The 25,845-nt window shown below is 43.2% G+C and overlaps 1 protein-coding gene across 10 annotated transcripts in view; it reads right to left on the reverse strand.

Annotated features, from left to right (window-relative positions):
- Positions 1-25,845, reverse strand: part of LOC137347765 (astrotactin-2-like) — a 1,864,757-nt gene that overhangs the window by 39,335 nt on the left and 1,799,577 nt on the right. For all 10 annotated transcript variants that reach the window (XM_068012699.1, XM_068012698.1, XM_068012697.1 and 7 more), the window contains one exon: positions 4,167-4,350. In XM_068012699.1, coding sequence (XP_067868800.1) covers positions 4,167-4,350 — 184 coding nt within the window. The remainder of the gene's footprint in view (positions 1-4,166; positions 4,351-25,845) is intronic.

The following is a 25,845-nucleotide window of genomic DNA, read 5'->3' on the forward strand; positions in this document are numbered from 1 at the left end:
TGTTAGGACTTGGAAAGCCTTTCATGAAAGATAATCCATAATGGCTTTTAAAAGATGGATGAATAAACATCTGAAAATTAAAGGGGTGTGGGGAATGGGACTATGTGGGTAAATATTTCCGAGAGATAGCACAGATACAATGGGTTGTGCTACCTCCTTCAGTGCTGTATGATTTTGTGGTAACATTACCAGCAGTTGTTTCCAGACAATCTATCTATAATATACTAAAAAACCTTGCATCCAAAACTCTAATGGTCATATCCGAACTCGCACCAAGTACCGTTCACCCATCACCCCTGTGCCCATTCACCTACATTGCTCCTGGTCCAGCAATGCCAAGAATTTAAAATTCCCATCCTTGTGTTTATGGCATCGCCCCTCCCTAACTATATAATTTCCTCCATCCCTACAACCCTCCAGGATTCTGTGTTCCTCCAATTCTGGCATCTTGCACTTTCCCAATTTTCATAGAAACAAAAGCAAAATACTGTGCATGCTGGCAATCTGAGGTTAGAAACAGAAAATGTTGGAAAGTTCAGCAGGTCAGGCAGCACTTGTGGAGAACGAAACAGTTAACAATTCAGGTCGATGACGTTTCTTCAGAACTGGAAATAGTAGGAGATGTAATAGGTTTTAAGTAAGTACCAAGGAGGGAAAGAGCAAAAGGGAAGTTCTGTGATGGGGTAGAACTGAGCAGAGATGAAATGACAAAAGGGGTGATGATGCAAGGGAAAAGACGGTGATGGAACAAGTAAAGAAACAGATGATGGATCTGGAGGAGATCTAAATGGGAATAGCAGAATCATCAACAGCTGCCATCCAAAAACAAAGGGTAAGAGGTTATGATCTGAAATTATTGAACTCAATGTTGAGTCCAGAAGGCCGTAAAGTACCTAATCGAAAGTGAGTTACTATTCCTTGAGCTTACGTGGCGCTTCATTAGAGCATAGGGCTGAATTATATGGGCCCCACTGAGATGGGTTGGGAGGTGGGGGGACCCATAGAATTGCAACGGGAGGTGGGGGTGGCGGCCAATCGGGTGCAGGATTGGTCGAAGATGGTCCTCCTGCCCAGAGGCCAATTAATGCCCTTAAATGGCCTATTACCAGCCACTTAAGGGCCTTTCCTGCTGCCACTGGGATTTAATCTGCGGTGGAACGGATCTCCGCCATGTGGGGAGGTCGCCCAGTAGAACAAGGTGACCTCTCTGCAGGCTTTTTGGGGTGGGGTCGATGGGCAATCTGTGGCCCATGGAGAGCCCCTGCTGGGAAAAGCACCATATACGTAAACACCCCTCTCCCTGCACTAAACGGCCAACCACCACACCGGGCCTGCACATCTTGCCCCTGTGACCCCGTCTCTGTTATCTTGGGTTTGGGTTCCAGCATTGGGCCTGGGCCCAAAGCCTCTTACAGTACCAGCAGTGGCCACTGCTTCCAGTGACACTGCCGATACTACTGAGCTGTCCGCCCTCTGACTGGCCAGCAGCTCTTGGAGGCGGGATCCCTGTCTTTAAAGGGACACTTAAGTGCCTGAGTGCCGGTAGATCGCGCCAGGGGGTGGGGGTGGGGTGGGGGCTCCGAAAGGCCAAGGCAGGGATCCCTCCGCCTTTTCTGCCCAGTGCCAGGAGCCCCACCAGTGCCACAAAATTCAACCCACAGGAGGCCAAAAACAGAGAGATCAGAGTGGGAGTGGGGTGGCGAATTAAAATGGTTGGTGACCAGAAGCTCTGGGTCACAGTTGCAGTCTGTCCATGTGACAACTAATCTGTTGCATTCAGCAATAATCGACTCCACCAATGCTCTCATCCTTCAATCAACCTTCTCATCCTTGGCTCCTCGACAGTAAAAATGACTGTCAATTATTACTTACTGACATTTTATAGACTATGAATTGCATACAGATGAATAGTTAGCGGGGAGTGATTTTAAAACTGTGACTTAATTGAGGAGATTGGGAGACATCAAACTGTGAAAGCAAAACTCAAAACAGTTTATGAATGTCATTTAAATTTTAAGGTTGGGTTTCATCCTTCGTAACTCTCTTTGTTCTATCTGTCATAAAATGGACATTTTTATTTTAAACATCGCATATCTAAATCTTCAGAACTGTTCCTGTATCTGGCAGCTATGTGAGGTGGAAAAGCTGAAGATTAGTTTAACCTGAACCTTTTGATGCACTCAGAATCTCTTGCTGCAGGAAGAAATATTCCTTTGCTGTTGGGTGATAAAAATAATGGAGACAACAGAAACTGGGTTCATTTTTTTATACAGGCTGCAGCCTTGGATTTTTTTTTCTACTTTCCTCGGTGCCCTGGCAGCTGATATAACTGGAACATAATATTGGAAACAGAGGGTAAAAACCATTTGTGTGATGCCATTGATATAGCTTTATACACTATTGACAGATAATCCTGTTTTCAATTCCGCTCCACCCCTGTAATGTTTCCTCGCTCGCTCTGAAGACCAGGCAAATTAAGTTGAGGTACAAAGCAGCCATAACACGTTGAATGGCACAGCAGCCTTGAAGGACTGAATGACCCACTCTTGTTCCTATGCTGAGGTAATGTTTGGCAGGCACTGTCTTTACGTTTCTGCCTTGTCCAATTGACCATTCGCATGTAAGTGTAGATAGTCTCACCAGGCTACCTAACTATGGGGGACATCAGAGATGAGCTCATTGCTATGCTAGAAACAGCAGTAGGCCATTCAGCCCCTCCAGCCTGTCCTGTCATTCAGTTGGATCATGGCTGATCTGCATCTTAACTCCATCTACCCATCTTGGTTCCATAACCCTTAACACTACTGCGTAATAAAAATCTATCAATCCCAGATTTGAAAGTGTCACTTGACCTAGTCTCAGCAACCTTTCTGGGAGTGAGTTCCAGATTTCCACTACCCTCAGTGCTTCCTTATATCACCCCTGAATGGCCTAGCTCAAATTTTAAAGTTATGCCCCCCCTTGTTCTGGACACCCTCACCAGAGGAAATAGTTTTGCTTTATTTACCCAGCAATTCCTTTAAACATCTTGAACAACTCCATTAAATTAACCCTAATCTTCTATACTCAAAGGAGCACAAGCCTAGTCTATGCAATCTGTCCTCATAATTTAACCTCTTTAGCCTGAGATTATTCTGTTCACTTGACATCCACTTCTGCAGCATGGGCAACTAGATACAGCTGGTATCAGAACCTCTGATTGAAATTATGAAATTGCTTCGAGAAGCTCTACTAGTATCTAAGCAAAGCACTGGCACAAAACCTAGGATCTTCTTGGTCTGTCCGTACGGTTCAGTTTCCCTCTAGATAGTGCACCAATTAAGTGAATCATGAGGGCAACTTAAATGGTAAATACGAAGGATGTAAACTGGAGCTCGAGGCTAGAAAGGAAGTTAACTATGCAACCGATTGCTAAACTCTCGAGTGTTACACCACCACGTCCTGTTTGTACGGGATGCCTGATTTGTAAAAATACTGCTTAACTATCAATTATTTTAACTTTGTTTTCTATCAATTTCAACCAGACTTACTGATGCAGGGTAAGTGAGAGGCTGGAAAGCAGTCTGCAATCAGCATAAAGATAGTGAAAGTTAAAAGCATTCAAACAAAAAGTTGGGAAAAGTTGCATGTTGATTCCCCAATGCCCTTCCAAATAGTATCAAAATAAATCTTTGTAATAGCTATAAAATCTTCTTTCCTTTATCATATGTGCTCTATAACATTTCCTACAGCAGGAACCATGAAACTTCACATAGAATATGATTATCTCCATCTGTACTTGTAACCTTGGACTTGCTCTTAACCAGATGTTTGTCCCTTTCAGCGGTGTTAACTGACGTGGCATTAACCACTTTATCTAGGGCTCTACGGCTGTGGCAGTCACATGTGCAATGTCAAGGTCTGTCAGCTACTCTGGATGCACATTGCGTGGATTTTAGTAGAGGAGCAGGTGCTTGAGAAATTGCATGAGTTTTTGTTCATGATTTAGAAGCTGCATTTCATTCATCCAGCATCTCAGATCAAGTATATCAGCCATATAAATGGTTCTGGCTTCTTGTGCATTTTCTGAAAGGATATCTGGCATGCATTTTTTAATGTGAGTTATTGTTCTGACACCAGAAGCACAGTGTTAAAAAAAAAACATTGTTAATTAGGAAGTGGGTTACCTTGGACCGAGTTCATCTTCACTGCGCCACCCAAAGTCTCCAAATTTTTCATAATGAGAGTTGTAGTGGTATATCACTCGGTAAACCATGGGGGAGGAGATCTCCATCAGCATGTTGTAAGCAGTTTGCTGCTCTTTCCCACTGGTATAGCCATTAAATAGGCTGTAGATCATCTCTGCTATTTCTGCACAGAAAATATGAGGGTTAGAAGCAGCTTTTATTACAAAACTAGTGTAAAAAATCCACTCACATATCAACCCTGCATACTAATTTCTTCATCCAGCTATTGCAAAACTCTAAGGGCTGCTGATTAGTTTACTTGGTGGTGGAATTTACTGCCATATTTGGACACAATTTTCACAAGGATTGACCTAATCAAACCTATAAGCTACCATAGATTTTCACAGTATTTTCTTTGGCATTTAGTGAACTTCTAAAAGCCCCACTCCAGAGACCTAAACACAAAATCCAGGTGCAAGGAAGTGCTGCACTCTTGGAGGGGATGTCTTTTGAATGAGATGTTAAACCAAGACCCCATCAAGTGGATGTAAAAGACTCCACACACTTTTCAAAGAGCAGGCGAATCCTGTCCAATATTTATCCCCTAACCAGCAGCTAAAAATAGATGATCTAGTCATTTATCTCACTGCTGCCTGTGGGACCCTTGCTGTGTGAAAATTGGTGTTTATTACATTACAACAGTAACTACGCTTACAAAAATAATTAATTGGCTGTAAAACACTTTGGGACATTTTTTGTGGAGATCTCAATCAGATGAATAAGATCTTCTTGGCTTTGTAGGAATGTGATATCATGTGAGCTTCCAGGATGCGTATTAGAGTGAAGGGTTTATTATTTATTTTATTTTATTATTTATTTGCAGGTGAGGGAGAAGGAGCTTTGAGAGTGGTGACAAAGGTAGACTGTGTGAAACAAATGAAAACATTTAATTGATAAGCTGTCCTTTTATACCCATTGCAGCCAAATGATCTGTTTCTGTGCTGTATATTGAATACAATTTTCATAGTAACAGTTCTCCTGATGCTCCCCTTCATGATGTTCTCCCTCCGAAGCAGCTGGGGTCACTGGCCCAGGAATATACACGCTCAGTCCATCCTAGGTGTCAAGGTTGTACAACAAGCAAGTCTAGCAGGACAAAAATCTGAGAGCAAACATAGATTGGTTGCAATAAAAACAGGAAATTCTTAAACTGTCAGCACGTCAAGCAATATTTCTGGAATAAAAAAGCAGAGTTAAAGTTTCAGGCCAATGACCTTTCATCAGAACTAGAACGTTAACGCTGTTTCCCTCTCCACAGATGCTGTCTGACCTGCTGAGTGTACATAAAATGTACAGCACAGAAACAGCCCATTTGGTCCAATTGGTTTATGCTCCACATCAGCCTCCTTTCACCTGCTTTCATTGAACCCTATCAGCACAATCTTCTATCTAAGCACATTTTCTGTTTTTATTTCAGATTTAAAAATCTGAGAATAAATAAGGCTTGACAGACATGGCAGGGCAGGTAGTGTGCTGTAACTGCAACATGTGGGAGTTTGTGGAGAGCACTGCACTTCTGGACAACCATATCTGCAGTAGGTGTCTGCAGCTTGATCAACTTTGGTTCAGGATTGCTGAGCTGGAGTCAGAGCTGCAAATATTGTGGGGCATCAGGGAGGGGAAGAGTTACCTGGACACCTTGCTCCAGGACGCAGTTCTGCCTAGGTTCGGTAGAACTTTAGAATTGGTCAGTGGTCAGGGACAGGAGGGTATGACTAAGAATCAGGCATCCAGCATGTCGTGATGGAGGAGCCTTGGTCCCTGCCTTTGACCAACAGCTATGAAGTACTAGCTTCCTGTGTGGACAAGAACAAGGACTGCAGGGTGGATGGGCAAACTGACCAGAGCACCATGGTGCAGGGTGCCATTCAAGTGGGGGGAGTGAAAAGGAATGTGGTAGTGATGGGGGACAGTATAGTCAGGGGATAGAAACTGTGACCGGGAGTTCTGAAGGTGATGTTGCCTGCCTTCTGCCAGGATTAAGGACAACTCTTTGCAGCTGGAGACGAACTTGGAGCGGAAGGGGGTGGATCCAGTTGTCGTGTTCCGCATAGGAACCAATGACATAGGTAGAATTAGGAATGATGTTCTGCTGAGAGAGTTTAAGGAGTTACGGTCCAAATTAAAACACAGAACCCTATACATATGAACATATGAATTAGGAGCAGAAGTAGGCCATTCAGCCCCTCAAGCCTGCTCCACCAGTCAATAAGATCATGGCTGATCTGTTTGTGTCTCTCCACACTCCCATCTATCGCCGATAATCTTTGATTCCCTTGCCTAACCAGAATCTATCTACCTCCGCCTTAAACATATTCAATGACCCTGCCTCCAACACCTTCTGAGGCAGAGAGTTCCAAAGTCATACAACCCTCAGAGAGAAAAGATGTCTCCTCATCTCTGTCCTAAAAGGGTGACCCCTAATTTTAAAACTGTTCCCCTAGTTCTGGACTCACCCACAAGAGGAAACATCCTTTCCACATCCACCTTGTCAAGACCGTTCAGGATCTTATATACTTCAATCAAGTCTCCCCTCACTCTTCTAAACTCCAGTGAAAATAAGCCCAGTCTGTCCAACCTTTCCTCATAAGACAACCCACTCATTCCAGGTATCAATCTAGTAAACATCCTCTGAACTGCCCCCAATGCATTTACATCCTTCCTTAAATAAGGAGACCAAAACTGCACACAGATGTGGTCTCACCAATGCCCTGTATAATTGAAGCATCACATCCTTACTTTTATTTTCAATTCCTCTCATAATAAAGAATAGCATTCCATTAGCCTTCTTTATGACTTTCTGTTCCTGCATACTAACTTATTGTGACTCATGCACCAGAACACCTGGATCCCTCTGCAACTTGGAATTCTGCAGTCGTTCTCTGTTTAAGTAATACTGTGCTTTTTTAGTCTTACTGCCAAAGTGAACAACTTCACATTTTCCCACATTATGCTCCATCTGTCAGATTTTTGCCCACTCATTCAACCTACCTATATTGGTGTGCAACCTCCTTATGTCCTCTTCAAAATATACTTTCCTACTTGTCTTTGTATCATCTGCAAATTTAGCTACCAAGCCATCACCCCCCTCATCTAAGTCACTGATATAAATTGTAAAGGTTGAGGCCCCAGTACAGACCCCAGGACTCCATTCGTGACATCATGCCAATCAGAAAAGGACCCATTTATGCATACTCTCTGTTTTCTGCCAGCAAGCCAATTTTCTATCCATGCTAATATGTTACTCCATACACCATGAGCTTCTACTTTGCGCAATAACCTTTTATGTGGCACCTTGTCAAATGCCTTCTGGAAATCCAAGTATAGTACGTCAACGGGCTCCCCTTTATCCATGGCACATGTTATTCCTTCAAAGAACTCTAATAAATTGGTTAAACATAATTTCCTTTTCACAAAACCATGCTGACTATTCCTGATTACCATGAGTTTTTCTAAGTGTCCAACTATAGCCTCCTTTTTGATCAATTCTAACACCTTCCCCATGACAGACATCAAGCTAACTTGCCTATAGTTACCTGTTTTCTACCTCCCCCACTTCTTGAATAGAGGGGTTATATTTGCTACTTTCCAGTCTGATGGAACCTTTCCAGAATCCAGCAAATTTTGAAAAATTAACACCAATGCATCTACTACTTCCTTAGCCACCTCTTTTAAGTGTCCTAGGATGGAGCCCAGCAGGACCTGGGGACTTGTCAGCCCGCAGCTCCATCAGTTTGCTCAGTACTGTTTCCCTGGTGATTGTAATTTCACCAAGTTCCTCTCTTCCCTCCACCTCCTGATTTACAGCTATTACTGGAATGTTTTTTGTATCCTCTATCGTAAAGACAGAAGCAATATATTTGTTCATTTCATTCGCCCTTTCCTTATTACCTACTATTAACTTCCCATTCTCACTCTCCAGAGGACCAACACTCACTTTAATTACTCTTTTCCTTTTTAAATTACCTGTCGAAACTCTTGCTATCTGTTCTTACATTTCTAGCTAGCTTCCTCTCAAACTCTAATTTCTTTCTCCTGACTTAACCTTTTAGTCATACTCTGCTGTTATTTATATTCTGACCAATCATTTGACCTGCCACTCATCTTTGTGCAATTATATGCTTTTTCCTTAAGTTTGATGCTTTCCTTAACTTCTTTATTTAACCACGGATGGCGGGTCTTCCCCTTAGAATTTTTCTTTAGGACTGTACTTATTCGGAGTACCTCAAATGTAATAATCTCTGGATTGTTACCTGAGCCACGTGCCAATTGGCATAGGGTTAAGCAGATTAGAGAATTGAACATGTGGCTCAAGGAGTGTTGTGGGAAGGGGTTTCAATTCATGGGGCACTGGCACCAGTACTGGGGAAAGAGGGAGCTGTTCCATTGGGATGGGCTCCACTTAAACTGGGATGGGATCAGTGTTCTGGCGAATTGTATAGCTAGGGCTGTGGATAGGGCTTTTAACTAAAAGAGGCGGGGGAGGAGTCAGATGAAGGGAGATTTAGAAATCTAAAGACAAAATAGAGCAGTGTAGCAATAAAGAATACGACTAAAAAAATAAAATTATAGGCTCTTTAGCTGAATGCGCAAAGCATTCACAATAAGATAGATGAACTAATGGCACAAACAGAGATAAGTGGTTTAGATCTAATCGCCATTACAGAGACAGGGCTACGAGGTGACCAAGGTTGGGAAATAAATATTCCACGGTACACAACATTTCGAAAAGACAGACAAAATGGAAAAGGAGGAGAAGTAGCCCTCATAGTAAAGGATGATATAAGAACAGTAGTGAGAAAGGATCTTGGTTCAGAAAATCAGGAAGTGGAATCAGTATGGATGGATATTAGGAATAGCAAGGGTCAGAAAATGCTGGTGGGAGTAGTTTATAGGCCCCTGAACAGTAGTTATACCATTGGACAGAGCATTAAGCAAGAAATAATTGGAGCTTGTATCAAAGGCAATGTAATAAATGTGCAGGACTTTAATCTTCATACAGACTGGCCAAATCCAATTGGCAAAAGTAGTCTGGAAGATTAATTTGTCAAATTTGTGACAGTTTCCTGGAATAATACCTGTGGAACCAACAAGGGATAAAGCTATTTTAGATCTAATGAGGCAGGTTTAATTAGTAATCTCAGAGTAAAGGATCCTCTGGAAAAAGTGATCTTAATACAGTTGAATTCCATAACATACTCCAGTCTAAAACAAGAATTTTGAACTTAAAGAAAGCCAATTACATAGGTATGAGGGGAGACCTGGCTAATGTTGATTGGGTAAATAGACTAAAAGGCATGGTGATAAGTAAACTGCGGAAAACATTTAAAGAAGCAATTCAAAATGTTAATACATTCCGTTAAAGAACAAAAACTCAGCAAGAAAGATCCATCCCTGGTTTACAATGGAAGCTACAGACAGAATTAGATTGAAAGAAGAGGTTTATAATGTTGCAAAAAATAGTAGTAAGCCTGAGGATTGGGAATGTTTCAGAAACCAGCAAAGGGCAACCAAAAAGTTGATAAAAAGAGAAAAAAATAGAATGAGAGTAAACTAGCCAGGAATATAGAAACAGATTGTAAGAGCTTTAACAGGTATATAAAAAGGAGGAGTTTAGGTAAAGCAAATGTTGGTCCCTTAGAGACAGAGGCAGGAGAAATTATTATGGGGAAAACAGGAAATGGCAGAGACATTGAACAAATTTTTTGTATCTGTCTCCACTGCAGAAGACACAAATTGCACACCAGAAATATTCTTATCTATCTAATCATAGCCAGAATATCACTTGCAATGGCTTCTCTTGCTGCTCTTGTACCATTACCTCTGGTGTCCCCCAAAGATGTAACATTGGGCTCCACCTTTTTCTCATCTACATCCTGCCGCTCAGCAACATCAGCTGAAAGAAGTGTTAGTTCTCATATGTATGCTGATGACACTCAGCTCTACCTCACCACTACTTCTTTTAGATTCTTCCACTGTTGCTAAATGATCTGACTGCTTATCCAACATCCAGGACTGCATGAGCTGAAATTTCCTCCAATTAAATATTGGGAAGACTAAAGCCATTGTTTTCAGTCCCCACTCCGAACTCAATTCCTTAGCTACTGACTCCATCCTCTTTCCTTAGTCTGAGATTAAGCCAGTCTGTTTGCAACCTTGGTGTCACATTTGACCATAAGATGAGCTTCCAACTTCACTTCGTGCCATCACTAAGACCGCCTATTTCCTCCTCCGTAACATCGCCCCTGTCTCAGCTCATCTGCTGCTGAGACTCTCATTCATGCCTTCATTACCTCTAGACTTGACTCTTGTTTGGTCTCCCACATACTACTCTCCGCTAACTTGAGGTCTCCAAAACTCTGTTGTCTGTGTCTTAACTTGCACCAGGTCCTATTCCCCTATCAACTCTGTGCTTGCTCACCTACATTGGCTCCTGGTTAAGCAATTATCTTGATTTTAAAATTTTCATCCTTATTTTCAAATTCCTCCATGGCTTCATCCCTCCCTATCTCTGTAATCTCCTCCAGCCCCACAACCCTCAGATTTCTGTGCTCCTCTAATTCTGGCATCTTGTGCATCCTTGATTTTAATCGCTCCACCATTGGTGGCCACACCTTCGGTTGCCTAGGCCACAAGTTCTGAAATACCATCCCTACACCTCTCCACCTTGATTTCCTTCTTTAAGACACTTCTTTAACACATGTCTCTTTGACAATGCTTTTGGTCATCTGACCTAATATCTCCTTTTGTAGTTTGGTGTCATACTTTGTTTTATAATGATCCTGTGAAGCGTCTTGGGATGTTTTATTATGTTAAAGGCACGATATAAATATAAGTTGTTGTTGTGATAACCAAGATTGAGGAACTTAAGGTAATGCATAACAGCAGATAAAAAGTATTGGAGAAACTTAAGGAACTAAAAGCCGACAAATCCCCAGGACCTGATGCCCATATCCTAAATCCAAAAGAGGTAGCTGCGGAGATAGTGGATGCACTGGTTATGACTTTCCAAAATTCCCTAGATTCTAGAATGGTCCCAGCGGATTGGAAGTTAGCAAATGTAACACCACTATTCAACAAAGGAGGGAGAGAGAAAACAGGGAACTACAGGCCAGTTAGCCTGATATCAGTTATTGGGAAAATGCTGAAATCTATTATTAAGGGTGTCTTAAGAATCCACTTAAAAAATCATAGTATGATCAAAGTCAACTTGACTTCATGAAAGGGAAATCATATTTGGCAAATTTATTAGAGCTTTTTTCAGGATGTAACTAATAGGGTAGATAAAGGGGAAGCAGTAGATGTGGTCTATTTGGATTTCGAAAACACATTCGATAAGGTGCCATACAAAAGATTAAGATGCAAAATAAGGGTGCATGGAGTTGGGATAATATATCAGTATGGATAGAGGATTGGTTAACAGACAGGAAGCAGAGAGTTGGGATAAATGGTAGATTTTCAAGTTGCCAGGTTGTAACTAGTGGAACGCTGCAAGGACCAGTGCCTCCAGCCGATCTGCCTTTACAAATCCCTGCTGGCTCTCCTTGATTAACTTAAACCTCTCTAAGTGAATGTTAATTTTTTTCTCTTGATTATTGTTTCTCAAACTTTACCCACCATTGATATCAAACGAACTGGCCTGCAGTTACTGGGAATGTCCTTATACTCTTTCTTGAACAAGTGTATTACATTTGCCACATTCCAATCATCTGGCACCTCCCCCCATATCTTGGGAAGATTGGAAGTTGATGGCAAGCCCTTCCACTATCCCCACTCCCACTTCCTTTAGCAACCTGGGATGCAAGGCATCTGGACCATAGCCAGCCTTTCCAGTACATCCTGCCTCTCTATTTTCACTCCATCCATTACCTCTACCATCTTCATTTCCACCAATAGTTTGTCAGCCTCTTTTTCCATAGTAAGCACTAATGCAAAGTACTCATTAAGTATTTTAGCCTTGCCCTGTATTGTAAGCATATATCACGCTCTTGGTCCCCAATAGGCCCCATCCCGCGTCTAATAACCGCTTACTATTTACATGCTAGTCGAAGATTTTTGGGTTACCTTTTATGTTAAATGACATTCTAGTCTCATATTCTTCTTTTGCCAGTCTTATTTTCTTCTTCACTTTCCCACTCAACTTATTGATTCGGCCTGGTTCTCATTTGAAGAAATCACCTGACATGCATCATACACCTGCTTTTTTTTTATTTAATCATATTCCCTATCTCCCTCGTCATCCAAGGAAGCTTGGCTTCCCTTGCCTTTCCCTCTTGTTGGAACGTACCTAGCCTGTACCTGAAACATCTCCTCCTTAACTATCACCCATTGTTCTGTTACAGTTTTTCCTGTCAATCTTTGGTTCAATTTTAATGTCACTGGATCCCCTCTGATTCCATTGACGTTAGTCCTCTTCCAATTTAGTTCTACTTTATATTGTTGCTTGCTCTTCTCCATTACTAATCTAAACCTCACAATATGATGGTCACTCTTACCCAAGTGCTCTCTCAAAGACGGTTGGTCCACTTGGACTACCTCTTTCCCCAGTACCAGATCCAACACTTTTTGTTTAGTCACCATTTTGTGTATGTGTGTTTTTCTTTAAGATGCTATTTTCCTAGAAACATAGAAAAATATGAGCAGGAGTAGGCCATTTTTCCCTTCGAGCCTGCTCCGCCATTCAATACAATAAAGTCTGATCATCCAAACTCATTACCCTGTTCCCGCTTTTTCCCCATATCTCTTGATCCCTTTAGTCCGAAGAACTATATCTAACTCTTTCTTGAATATATTTAATGATTTGGCCTCAACTGCTTTCCGTGGTAGAGAATTCCACAGGTTCACCACTCTCTGGTTGAAGAAATCTCTCCTCATCTCAGTCCTAAATGACTTAGCCCTTATCCATAGACTGTGACCCCTGGTCCTGGACTCCCCCACCATCAGGAACATCCTTCCTGCATCTAGACTGTCCAGTCCTGTTAGAATTTTGTAGGTTTCTATGAGATCCCCTCTCATTCTTCTAAACCCTAGCGAATACATGCCTAATTGATCCAATCTCTCTTCAAACATCAGTCCTGCCATCCCAGGAATCAGTCTGGTGAACATTCGCTGCACTCCCTTCATGGCAAGAACATCCTTCCATGAGACCAAAACTGCACACAATACTCAAGGTGTGGTCTCACCAAGGCCTTGTATAATTGCAGCAAGACATCCTTGCTCCTGTACTCGAATCCTCTTGCTATGAAGGCCAACATGCCATTTTCCTTCTTAACTGCCTGCTGCACCTGCATGCTTACTTTCAGCGACTGGTGCACAAGGACACCCAGGTCTCACTGCACCTCCCCCTTTCCCAATCTATCGCCATTCAGAAAATAATCTGCCTTCCTGTTTTTGCCACCAAAGTGGATAACCTCACATTTATCCACATTATACTGAATCTGCCATGTATTTGTCCACTCACTCAACCTGTCCAAATCACACTGGAGCTTCTCTGCATCCTCCTCACAGCTCACACTCCCACCCAGCTTTGTGTCATCTGCAAACTTGGATATTACATTTAATTCCCTCATCAATACCATTAATATATACTGTGAATAGCTGGGGCCCTAGCTGATCCCTGCGGTACCCCACTAGTAATTGCCTGCCACTCGGAAAAAGACCCATTTATTCCAACTCTTTGTTTCCTGTCTGCCAACCAGTTCTTTATCCATGTCAGTACCTTACCCCCAATTCCATGTGCTTTAATTTTGCACGCCAGTCTCTTATGTGGGACCTTATCGAAAGCCTTCTGAAAGTCCAAATACACCACATCCACTGGTTCTCGCTTATCTATTCTACTGGTTACATCCTCAAAAAATTGCAGTAGATTTGACAAGCATGATTTCCCTTTCGTAAATCCATGTTGACTTTGTCCGATCCGGTCACTGTTTTCCAAGTGCTCTGCTATTACATCATTTATAATGGACTCTAGCATTTTCCCCACTACTGATGTCAGGCTAACCGGTCTATAATTCTCTGTTTTCTCTCTGCTTCCTTTTTTAAATAATGGGATTACATTAGCTACCCTCCAATCCATTGGCACTGTTCCAGAGTCTATAGAATTTTGAAAAATGACCAGTAATGCATCTAATATTTCTCGGGCCACTTTCTTAAGTACTCTGGGACGCAGATTATCAGGCCCTGGGGATTTATCGGCATTCAATCCCATCAATTTCCCTAACACCATTTCCCTACTAATACTGATTTCATACAGTTCCTCTTTCTCACGAGACCCTATGTTCCCCAACATTTCTGGGAGGTAATTTGTGTCCTCCTTTGTGAAGACAGAACCAAAGAATATATTTAATTAGTCTGCCAGTTCTTTGTTCCCCATTATAAATACCCCCATTTCTGACTGTAAGGGACCTACATTTGTCTTCACTAATCTTTTTCGCTTCACATATCTATAGAAGCTTTTACAGTCAGTTTTTATATTCTCTGCAAGCTTACTCTCATACTCTACTTTCCCCTTCTTAATCAAACCCTTTGTCCTCCTTTGCTGAATTCTAAACTGCTCCCAATCCTCATGTTTGCTGCTTGTTCTGGCCATTTTATATTTCTCCTCCTTCGATCTAATACTATCCCTAATTTCTTTTGTGAGCCACGGTTGAGTCCCCTTTCTGTTTTATTTTTGCGCCAGACAGGAATGAACAATTGTTGTAATTGATCCATTGCTTATCCACTGACAACCCTTTAAGTAACGTTCCCCAATCTATCATAGCCAACACGCGCCTCATACTTTCAAAGTTTCCTGTATTTAGATTCAGGACCCTAGTCTTTGAATCAACTCTCTTACTCTCCATCTTAATGAAGAATTCTATCATGTTAAGGTCGCTCTTCCCCATGGGACCCCGCAGAACAAGATTGCTAACTAATCCTTTTTCATTACACAATACCCAGTCTAGGATGGCCTATTCTCCAGTTGGTTCCTCAACGTATTGGTCCAAAAAACCATCACGTATGCACTCCAGGAATTCCTCCTCTACAGTATTATTGCTAATTTGGTTTGCCCAATCTATATGTAGATGAAAGTCACCCATTATTCCAGTTGTACACTTATCGCATGCGTCTCTAATTTCCTGTTTAATGCCATCCTCTACATCCCCACTACTGTTTGGGGGTCTATATACAACCCCCACCCAATATTTTCTGCCCCTTCATGTTTCTTAGCTCCACCCATACAGATTCCACAGTAGGATTCTCTGAGCTAATATCCTTCCTCACTATTGTATTGATTTCCTCTTTTACTAACCATGCTACTCCACCTTCTTTCCCCTTTTGCCTGTCCTTCCTAAATATTGAATATCCCTGGATGTTCAGTTCCCATCCTTGGTCATCCTGCAGCCATGTCTCCATGTAATCGCAACGATATCATATCCATTTACATCTATTTGCGCGGTTAATTCGCCTACCTTATTGTGAATACTCCGCCCATTGAGACACAATGCCTTTCGGCTTGTCTTTTTAACATTCTTAATCATCTTCTCATTATTTCACACTATGGCCCTATTTGTTTCTTACCCTTGATTTCCATGTCCTCCACTTTTGCCTTTTTGTTTCCTGTCTTTCGTTTCTATCCTTGTTTCCTCCTCCTCAGTCTCCCCGCTCAGTTTCCCATCCCGCTGCCATTCTAGTTTAAATCCTCCCCAACAGCACGAGCAAACGCCCCTGCAAGGACATCGGTTCTGGTCCTGCCTGGGTGTAACCCGTTCCGCTTGTACAGGTCCCACCTTCCCCAGAACCAGTCCCAATGTCCTGGGAATCTAAATCGTTCCTTCCTGCACCATTTCTCCAGCCACGCATTCATCTGGTCTATTCCCTTGTTCCTATACTCCCTAACACGTGGCACAGGAAGTAATCCTCAGATGACTACCTTTGAGGTCCTGCTTTTTAATTTAGCTCCTAACTCCTTAAATTCATCTTGCAGGACCTCATCCCTTTTTTTTTAACCTATGTTTTTGGTACCGACATGTACCACAACCACTGGCTGTTCACCCTCCCCCTTCAGAATGTCCTGCAGCCACTCTGAGACATCCTTGACCCTAGCACCAGGGATGCAACATACCATCCTGGAGTCTGGTTTGCAGCCACAGAAATGCCTGTCTGTTCCCCTTACAATTGAATCTCCTATCACTATGGCTGTCCCAGTCTTCCCCTCCACTCCTGTGTAGCAGAGCCATCCATGGTGCCATGAACTTGGCTGTTGCTGCTTTCCCTTGGGAGGCCATCCCCCCAACAGTATTCAAAGTGACATATCTGTTTGAGAGGGGGATGGCCACAGGGGACTCCTCCACTACCTGCCTGTGCCAACTACTCCGCCTGGTGGTCACCCTAGTTGGACCAAGAACATACTGGTCAAGGAAGTTCCCCTGAACACAGTTCCAAAATTCACCCCCCTCTCCCCTGCCACTCCTTTCTACTTACTCTAACATTATCCCAATTGATATTTGGGTAATTAAAGTCCCCCAATATCACCACTCTATAGTTCCTGCACATCTCTACATCTCTGTGATTTCCCTGCAGATTTGTTCCACTATCTCTCTCACTATTTAGGGATCCACAGAATACCACCAGTAGCATGATCATACCCTTTTTGCTTCTCAATTCTAAACAAATGGATTCTGTCCTTACCCCCTCAAGGACATCATCTCTTTCCAACACTACAATGTCTTCCCTAGTCAGATAATAAAAGCAAAATACTGCGGATGCTGGAAATCTGAAATAAGAACAAGAAATGCTGGAAATACTCAACAGGTCTGGAAACATCTGTAGAGACAAAAGCAGAGTTAACGTTTCAGGTCAGTGACCCTTCTTCAGAACTGGCAAATATTAAAAATATAAAAGGTTACAAGCAAGTAAAGCGGGGTAGGGCAAGAGATAACAAAGGAGAAGTTGTAGATAGGACAAGGTCACAGAATAGCTGACCAGAAGGTCGTGGAGCAAAGGCAAACAATATATTAATGGTGTGTTGAAAGACAAAGCATTAGTACAGATAGGGTGTTAACGGATTGAAGATTGAACAGCCGCAAGTACAAACATGAAAAAAAAACACAGTGGGTAAGCAAACTGAACAAACTAAGATGAAATAAAATAAAGGGGTGGCACAGTGGTTAGCACTGCAGCCTCACAGCTCCAGCGATCCAGGTTCCATTCTGGGTACTGCCTGTGCGGAGTCTGCAAGTTCTCCCTGTGACCGCGTGGGTTTCCGCCGGGTGCTCCGGTTTCCTCCCACAGCCAAAGACTTGCAGGTTGATCGGTAAATTGGCCATTGTAAATTGCCCTAGTGTAGGTAAGTTGTAGGAGAATGGTGGGGATGTGGTAGGGAATATGGGATTAATGTAGGATTAGTATAAATGGGTGGTTGTTGGTCGGCACAGATTCTGTGGGCCGAAGGGCCTATTTCAGTGCTGTATCTCTCTATGACTCTAAAAAAAAACACAAAAAAAATATAAAAAAAGGAAAAAGAGAAAAATAACAAAAAATTAAAGTAAAATGGGGGGCCCGTCATGCTCTGAAATTATTGAACTCAATGTTCAGTCCGGCAGGCTGTTGTGTGCCTATTCTATAAATGAGATGCTATTCCTCGAGCTTGTGTTAATGTTCACTGGAACACTGTAGCAATCCCAGGACAGAGATGTGGGCATGAGAGCAGAAGGGAGTGTTGACATGGAAAGCAACCGGAAGCTCGGGGTCCTGCTTGCAGACTGAGCGGAGGTGTTCCGCAAAGTGGTCACCCAGTCTGCGTTTGGTCTCCCCAATGTAGAGGAGACCACATTGTGAGCAGTGAATACAGTATACTACATTGAAAGAAGTACAAGTAAATCGCTGCTTCACCTGAAAAGAGTGTTTGGGGCCTGGGATAGAGAGGAAGTAAATGGGCAGGTATTACACCTCTTGCGATTGCAGGGGAAGGTGCCATGGGAAGGGGATGAGGTGGTGGGGGTAATGGAGTAGTGGACCAGGGTGTCATGGAGGGAATGATCCCTTTGGAATGCTGATAGGGGAAGGGAGGGGAAGATGCGTTTGGTCGTGGCGTCGTGCTGGAAATGGCGGAGGGTGATCCTTTGGATATGGAGGTTGATGGGGTGGAAAGTGAGGACAAGGGGAACCCTGTCGTGGTTCTGGGAGGGAGGGGAAACACATCTTCCCCTCCCTTCCCCTGTCAGCATTCCAAAGGGATCGTTCCCTCCGTGACACCCTGGTTCACTCCTCCATTACCCCCACCACCTCGTCCCCTTCCCATGGCACCTTCCCCTACAATTACAGGAGGTGTAGTACCTGTCCATTTACCTCCTCTCTCCTCACTATTCTAGGCCCCAAGCATGGATTGGGAACTGGGTTACATCAATGTTGGGACAAATGGTAATGCGAAAAAGTCTGACAATTGGATTGTGCCGCTCTTACACATTAAAAGCGCTGAAAACAGTGAAATGCTTTGGAGCTGTTACCTTTAAGAAAGTTACAAAATCCTAATAACACTTAACTTGTCTTTGGTGAGGATGGTAAGGGAGTATCAAGGCAAAGCTGCTTGTCAGTTTCATGTGATATGGTTAATTTCTTTCACAGCCTCTTTAGACAAATGTCTTGAAGACTCCAAGCAGCAGAGATGATGAATGACTAGCTGCCCTCTCTTGAAAATACCTAAATGCAACAATTCCTGGAAAGAGTCTGGCTTAAATCAAATAACCTCACAAATCAGTCTGTAAAATTGTTAGATAAGACTTAACTACACAGACTTTAAGTCAGTGTGTTAGTCATAAAGAAGAGCTACAGTGTGACAATGATATTGTCTGTTCGCTTGCGGTATTTAAGTAGGGTGACCGATTTTCAACTTCAGGGGGTATTCTTTTTTAGCGAAACTGTTCTGAACGAGTATAATTTGAAAACCTTTGACCTTCAGTGAACTTTATCAACAGGAGGGAAAGATAAAGTAACATAACGGCACTTGTTCCACAAAACATCTCTGCCTCCAACTACACTGCCATTCTGAAGTTATTAAGCTTTTGTGAGTTCAACTCATTCAACTGTTTAAGGTTTGGATTGTTAAAATGAATTGTAAATAAATTCACCCTATTTCCAAAATGTGACGATTAAGTGTTTCATTTGAATAAGCTAAGACCAGAACTAAAGCTGGAATTGTGATCATTGTGTAAAAATAGGGTAAACATTGCAACAGCAAACTACTGCGGATGCTGAAAATCTTTTTTATTTCGAGTTAACATTGACAACAGGTGATGTTGGGAGACTCCTTGCACAATTAGTTCCCTATCTCAGTGGTTCTCAAACAGGATTCCATGAAACTGTGCGGGTCTAAATAGACTTTCCAGGGGTCTGCGAAATTATGTGAAAGCACGAGTCAGGCAGCATGGCCGCCACATGTGCAGCGCAGAGTGGGTTGGCTGTTTTACCTAGGAGGGAGTGCATCCAGAGTGGGATGAAAATAAACATCTGTTTCTTATTAGCATTATTAAAACATTCGTTAACTGCAGCAGTTTTTAGTATTATATGGTATTATAATTTAACTGGGGTGAGGCTGTCCATAATTACCAATCCATTTGAAAATGGGTCCATTCCATACCTGTAACTTGTTCTACTTGACTATAAGTGTCAAGAAAACCAGGGGACAAGGTGTTGCATCTCCTCCCCAGATCACACTAAATAATACTCCACTGGAAGTGGTTAGCAGATTCTGCTGCCACAGTGACAGAAAATCTGTCCCTTGATGCAGAACTTGATACACGCGTAGGTAAAACAGCTACCACATTTGTCCGACTTGCAAAACACGCATGGGATAACACCAAGCTGACCCTTAGGACCAAGCTAATGGGTTATAAGGCCTGTGTTCTCAGCATCTTGCTGTATGGCTGTGAAACACGGGTGACTTACAGCTACCAGGAAAAGAAACTCAATAATTTCCATCATCGCTGTCTGCAGCACATTATGAGTATATCCTGGCAGGAGAAAATCACAAATGTGTCAGTCCTCTCTAAGGCAGATTTCCCAAATGTGTTGGCACTAATCAAACAGAGATGGCTTCAGTGGATTGGACACATCTGCAGGATGGAAGACAGTCGCATACCCAAGGGCCTTCTGTGTGGTGAGGTACCCGGGGCCAGTGGGGAGCACAATGCTTCGCTTCAAGGATGCCTGCAAGCATGACATGAAGGCCTTAAATGTTGACTATGGCACCTGGGAGTCACTAGCTGGCGAAAGAGGGAAATGGCTACCTATCCTGTGGACTGGTGTGCACTAGCACAATGACCAATTGCGACAGCAGCTTGGCAGCAAGTGCCAATGTCAGAAACAACAACTCAGTGTCACTTGGCAGCTTCACACGCAGTACTTGTGCAGAACCTGCCACTCAAGTTTGGCCTTCACAGCCATCAGCAAAGGTGCATCATGAGAAGACACCTCACCTAAATGGATTGTTTGCTGTGTGTCCATCACCTTTTGTAGATGGAAGGATGCCAAACAACCATTGAAAAGGGGTCCTTCAACCAAAAAAGTTTCAGAAGCCTGTCCTATCCCATTCCTGCCATCGGAGTGGGTCGGAGGTGGGGGTGGGGTGGTTGGGAGGGTAGGGGAATGGGCAGGAGGAAATGGGACTTTTTCATGGGGGGGGAATGGGGAGCGCAAATTACCTGAATCATTCTCACACATTTCCTAAAAATCTGTCACATGAGAACATGCGGAATGCTGAGAGATCAGGCTGCTACCTGATTTTTAGGATAACTAAGAAAAGGGTAGGGCCTATCAGAAATGTACAAGGGAACTTATGCATCGATGAAGAAAATGTGGGCAGGGTTCTTAATGAGTTTTTTGTCTCTGTCTTCACAAAGGGAATGCAGACATTGTAGTTAAAGAGGGGGAGTGTGAAATATTACATACAATAAGCATAATGACAGAGGAAGTACGAGAGCGTCTGACATCCTTGAAAGTGGATAAATCACCAGGACCAGATAGATTGCATTCCAGGTTGTTCAAGGAAGCCAGGGAGGAAAAAGCAGATGTGGTGAGGATCATCTTCAAATCCTCACTTGATACAGGCGAAGTACCAGATGATTAGAGGTCTGCGAATGTTGTACCATTGTTTAAAAGGGATGCGAGGGATAAGCCAAATAATTATAGACCAGTCAGTCTGACCTCGGTGGTGGGTAAATTGTTAGAGTCAATTCTGAGGGACAGGACAAACTGCCACTTAGAAAGGCATGGATTAATCAGGGATAGTCAGCATGGATTTGCTGGAGGAAGGTTATGTCTTTCTAACTTGATTGAGTTTTTGAGGAAGTGATGGAGAGGATTGATGAAGGTAGTGCAGTGGATGTGATCTACATGGATTTTAGTAAGGCATTTGACAAGGTCCCGCATGGCAGACTAGTCAGTAAAATGAAAGCCCGTGGGATACAGGGGAATGTGGCAGGTTGGATCCAAAATTGGCTCAAGGACAGGAAACAAAGGGTAGTAGTCGACAGATGTTTTTGTGAATGGAAAGCTGTTTCCAGTGGCATTCCACAGGGCTCAGTGTTGGGTCCCTTGCTGCTTGTGGTATCCTCCCACATGCCAAAGACTTGCAGGTTGGTAGGTAAATTGGCCATTATAAATTGCCCCTAGTATAGGTAGGTGGTAGGGAAATATAGGGACAGGTGGGGATGTGGTAGGAATATGGGATTAGTGTAGGATTAGTATAAAATGGGTGGTTGATGGTCGGCACAGACTCGGTGGGCCGAAGGGCCTGTTTCAGTGCTGTATCTCTAAATAAAATATTAATGATTTGGACTTAAATGTGGGAGGCATGATTGGGAAATTTGCTGATCAAACAAAAATTAGCCGTGTGGTTAATAGTGAAGAGGATAGCCGTACACTACAGAATGATATCAATGGTTTGATTGAGTGGGCGGGAAAGTGGCAAATGGAATTCAATCCGGAGAAGTGTGAGGAAATGCATTTGGGGAGGATAAATAAAGCGAGGGATTAAACAATAAATGGGAGGATATTGAGAGGGATAGAAGAAGTGAGAGACCTTGGAGTGCATGTCCGCAGGTCCCTGAAGGTGGCAGGACAGGTAGATAGAGTGGTGAAGAAGGCATATGGATTGCTTTCTTTATTGGCCGAGGTATAGAATACAAAAGCTGGGATGTGATGCTGGAACTGTATAAAATGCTGGTTAGGCCACAGCTGGAGTATTGCGTGCAGTTCTGGTCACCACATTACAGGAAGGACATAATTGCTCTGGAAAGAGTACAGAGGAGATTTATAAGAATGTTGCCAGGACTTGAAAGTTGCAGCTATGAGGAAAGATTGGATAGTCTAGGGTTGTTTTCCCTGGAACTGAGGAGGCTGAGGGGAGTCTTAATTGAGGTGTACAAAATTATGAGGGGCCTAGATCGAGTAGACAAGAAGGATCTGTTTCCCCTGGCGGTGAGGTCAGTTACCAGGGGACACAGATTTGAGGTGATTGGTAGAGTGGAGATAAGGAGAAACTTTTTCACCCGGAGGGTGCTGGGTGTCTGGAATTCACTGCCAGGAACGGTGGTGGAGGCAGAAACCCCCAATTCTTTTAAAAGGCACCTGGACATGTACCTGAAGTGCTGTAACCTGCAAGGCTATGGACCAGGTACTGGAAGGTGGGATTAGATGAGGCAGCTCATTTTTTCAGCCAGCATGGACATGATGGGCTGAATGGCCTCCATCTGTGCCATAATTGTTCTATGGTTCTTTAGTTCTACCCATCTTAAGTCACTTATGGGTCACAAAGACACTGATAATTATCACAAGTGTTCTCCAGGGTTCTGATGTGATTGCTAAGCTATTTTACTCTCATTTCATCCCCCCAAACTGTCAACTCTGTCTCATTACCTTATCAATACTTCTTGATTTACTTTATTTTCTCTCCAGCCATCTTTGTGGTATTCTGTACTGTCAGCCTAGACCTTTCAGCTAAGTTTTCAACAAAACAGCTGTTATCAGTTAAGAAAAAAAAGCCAAGAAATGGTGAAGATAGTGTTTACCCAAAAAAACTATCTTATCATTTGTTTCTATATTTTACAGGTTCATACATTTTAATTAGTCTAATGGTTTCCCATGCTCTGAAGTTGATTCTAGCCATAAATCCTGGAGTTGGTGTCAGTTGAAAAGTAATAACAGTATGAAAAATATTATAAATCAAAAGGATATGTGGAAACAGAAAAAGAAAATATTAAGTTGAAAAGAACCAGTAAATAAAAACAAGAAAGGTAAAGAAAACCCAGAAAACATCTACAATAAAGGGCTGAATTTTACAAGCCCCATTACGTCAGGGGATTCCCGCAACGAGCCTCAACACTGGGAAGGCCCTGTTCCATATTGCCAGGGGTGACGAGGCCCCATGGCGGCACCCCTGCTGCTCAGCGATGGGAACCTAATTAAAAAATGTTAGTTCATTTAAATGGCATGAATAAATATCTACCTTGTCGTGAACAAGGCCGTCTCACTGTAATATTCCGCCGGTTGCCGGAACGCCATTCGGAGATCCGGTGCAGGATATTGGTGGGGAGGGGTGAGGAGTTAAGTTTTTAGGGCGGCGGGGGGGGGGAGACAGCAAAACCTGAAGCGATTGGTGGAGGGGATGGTGGGAAGGGGTTGAAGGGTAAAGGGGAGAAAGTTCAGGGGGGAAAGGTCGGGATCCAGAGTTTAATTTTTTAGGGGGGAGAGGGCACTTTATAAATTGATTTGTCATTGGGGCTGGTTGGGAGAGGGGATTGAAAATGCTAATTAAGTTTTAAATTTATTTTTTACAGACTTGCACCTTTAAAAATTTAAATGGATCTGATGGGCTCGAAGCCCTTTAAATATGGCGCTGGCGCCTGCGCTGTGGCCCCGGACGCCATTGCCAGGGCGGTGTGCCCGCCCCCTCTATGACATCAGGGGGCGGGCATTCTGCCCCCTCCATAAAAATGAGCCGCCACGCTAAATATCGCAGCGGCTCCGCGGCATACATCGTGTGTGTGCGCCGTGCCATTTTTGAAGCTCGGCGGTGAGCTGGACAAATTCAGCCCAAAGTTTCATTAGCAGTTAGAATAAAAGTTTTTATTCTAAAAGAAGACAATCAATTTTAAGAGCAAAATTGTTTGAAATCTTAAGGAAGGTGCTTCCACTTGTGGGGGAGACCAAAACTAGAGGCCATCAATTTAAGATGATCACTCATAAATCCAATAGGGAATTCAGGAGAAACTTTACTAAGAGAATGGCTAGAATGTGGAGCTCGCTACCAGTACAGTTGAGGCAAATAGAATGGATGCATTTAAGAGGAAACTGGACATTTTAATTCATTCTTGGGATGTCGCTGGTGAGGCCAGTATTTATTGCCCATCCCTGTCTGCTCCTGAGAAGGTGGTGGTGAGCTGTCTTCTTGTACTGCTGCAGTCCATCTGGTGTAAGTACACCCACAGTGCTGTTAGGAAGGGAGTTCCAGGATTTTGACCCAGCAATAGTGAAGGAATGGCAATAAAGTTCCTAATCATGATGGTGTGTGACTTGCAGGTGGTGGTGTTTCCATGCATTTGCTGCCTTTGTTCTTCTAAGTGTTAGATGGTGCAAGTTTGGAAGGTGCTGTCGAAGGAGCCTTGATGAGTTGCTGCGGTGCAGTAGAGGAGGGAGTGAATGTTTAAGGCAATCATGAGCGAACATCCCCACTTCTGACCTTATGATGGAGGGAAGTTCATTGATGAAGCAGATGAAAATGTTTGAGCCTAGGACACTACCCTGAGGAACTCCTGCAGCGATGTCCTCAGGCTGAGATGATCGGCCTCCAACAACCACAACTATCTTCCTTTGTGTTAGGTATGACTCCAACCAGTGGAGAGTTTTCCCCCGATTCCCATTGACTTCAATTTTGCTAGGGCTTCTTGATGCCACATGCGGTCAAACGCTGCCTTGATGTCCAGGGCTGTCACTCTCACCTCACCTCTGGTATGCAGCTCTTTTTGTCCATGTTTGGACCAAGGCTGTAATGTGGAGCTGAATGGCCTTGGCAGAACCCAAACTGAGCATCAGTGAGTAGGTTGTTGCTGAGTAGAGGTCGCTTGATAGCACTGTTGATGACACCTTCCATCACTTTGCTGATGATTGTGAGTAGACTGATGGGGCGGTATTTGGCCAGATTGGATTTGTCCTCCTTTTGGTTTGTGGATAGGACATACCTGTGCAATTTTCCACATTTTTGGGTAGATGCCAGTGTTATAGCTGTACTGGGACATCTTGGCTAGCAGCACAGCTAGTTCTGGAGCACAAGTTTTCAGTACTACAGCCAGGATGTTGTCAGGGCCCATCGTTTTTTCGGTATCCAGTGCCTTCAGCTATTTCTTGATATCTCATGGAGTGAACTGAATTGTTTGAAGACTGGCTTCTGTTATGGTGGGGACCTCAGGAGGAGGCCGAGATGGATCATTCATTCAGCACTTCTGGCTGAAATTGGTTGAAAATGCTTCAGCTTGTCTTTTGCACTGACACACTAGGCTCCCCCATCATTGAGGATGGGGATGTTTCTGGAGCCTCCTCCTCCGGTTAGTTCATGAATAATTACATGAGGGAGAAAGGGATAGAA

Source organism: Heterodontus francisci, chromosome 32 (genome assembly GCF_036365525.1).
Source record: "Heterodontus francisci isolate sHetFra1 chromosome 32, sHetFra1.hap1, whole genome shotgun sequence".
Lineage (NCBI taxonomy): Eukaryota > Metazoa > Chordata > Chondrichthyes > Heterodontiformes > Heterodontidae > Heterodontus > Heterodontus francisci.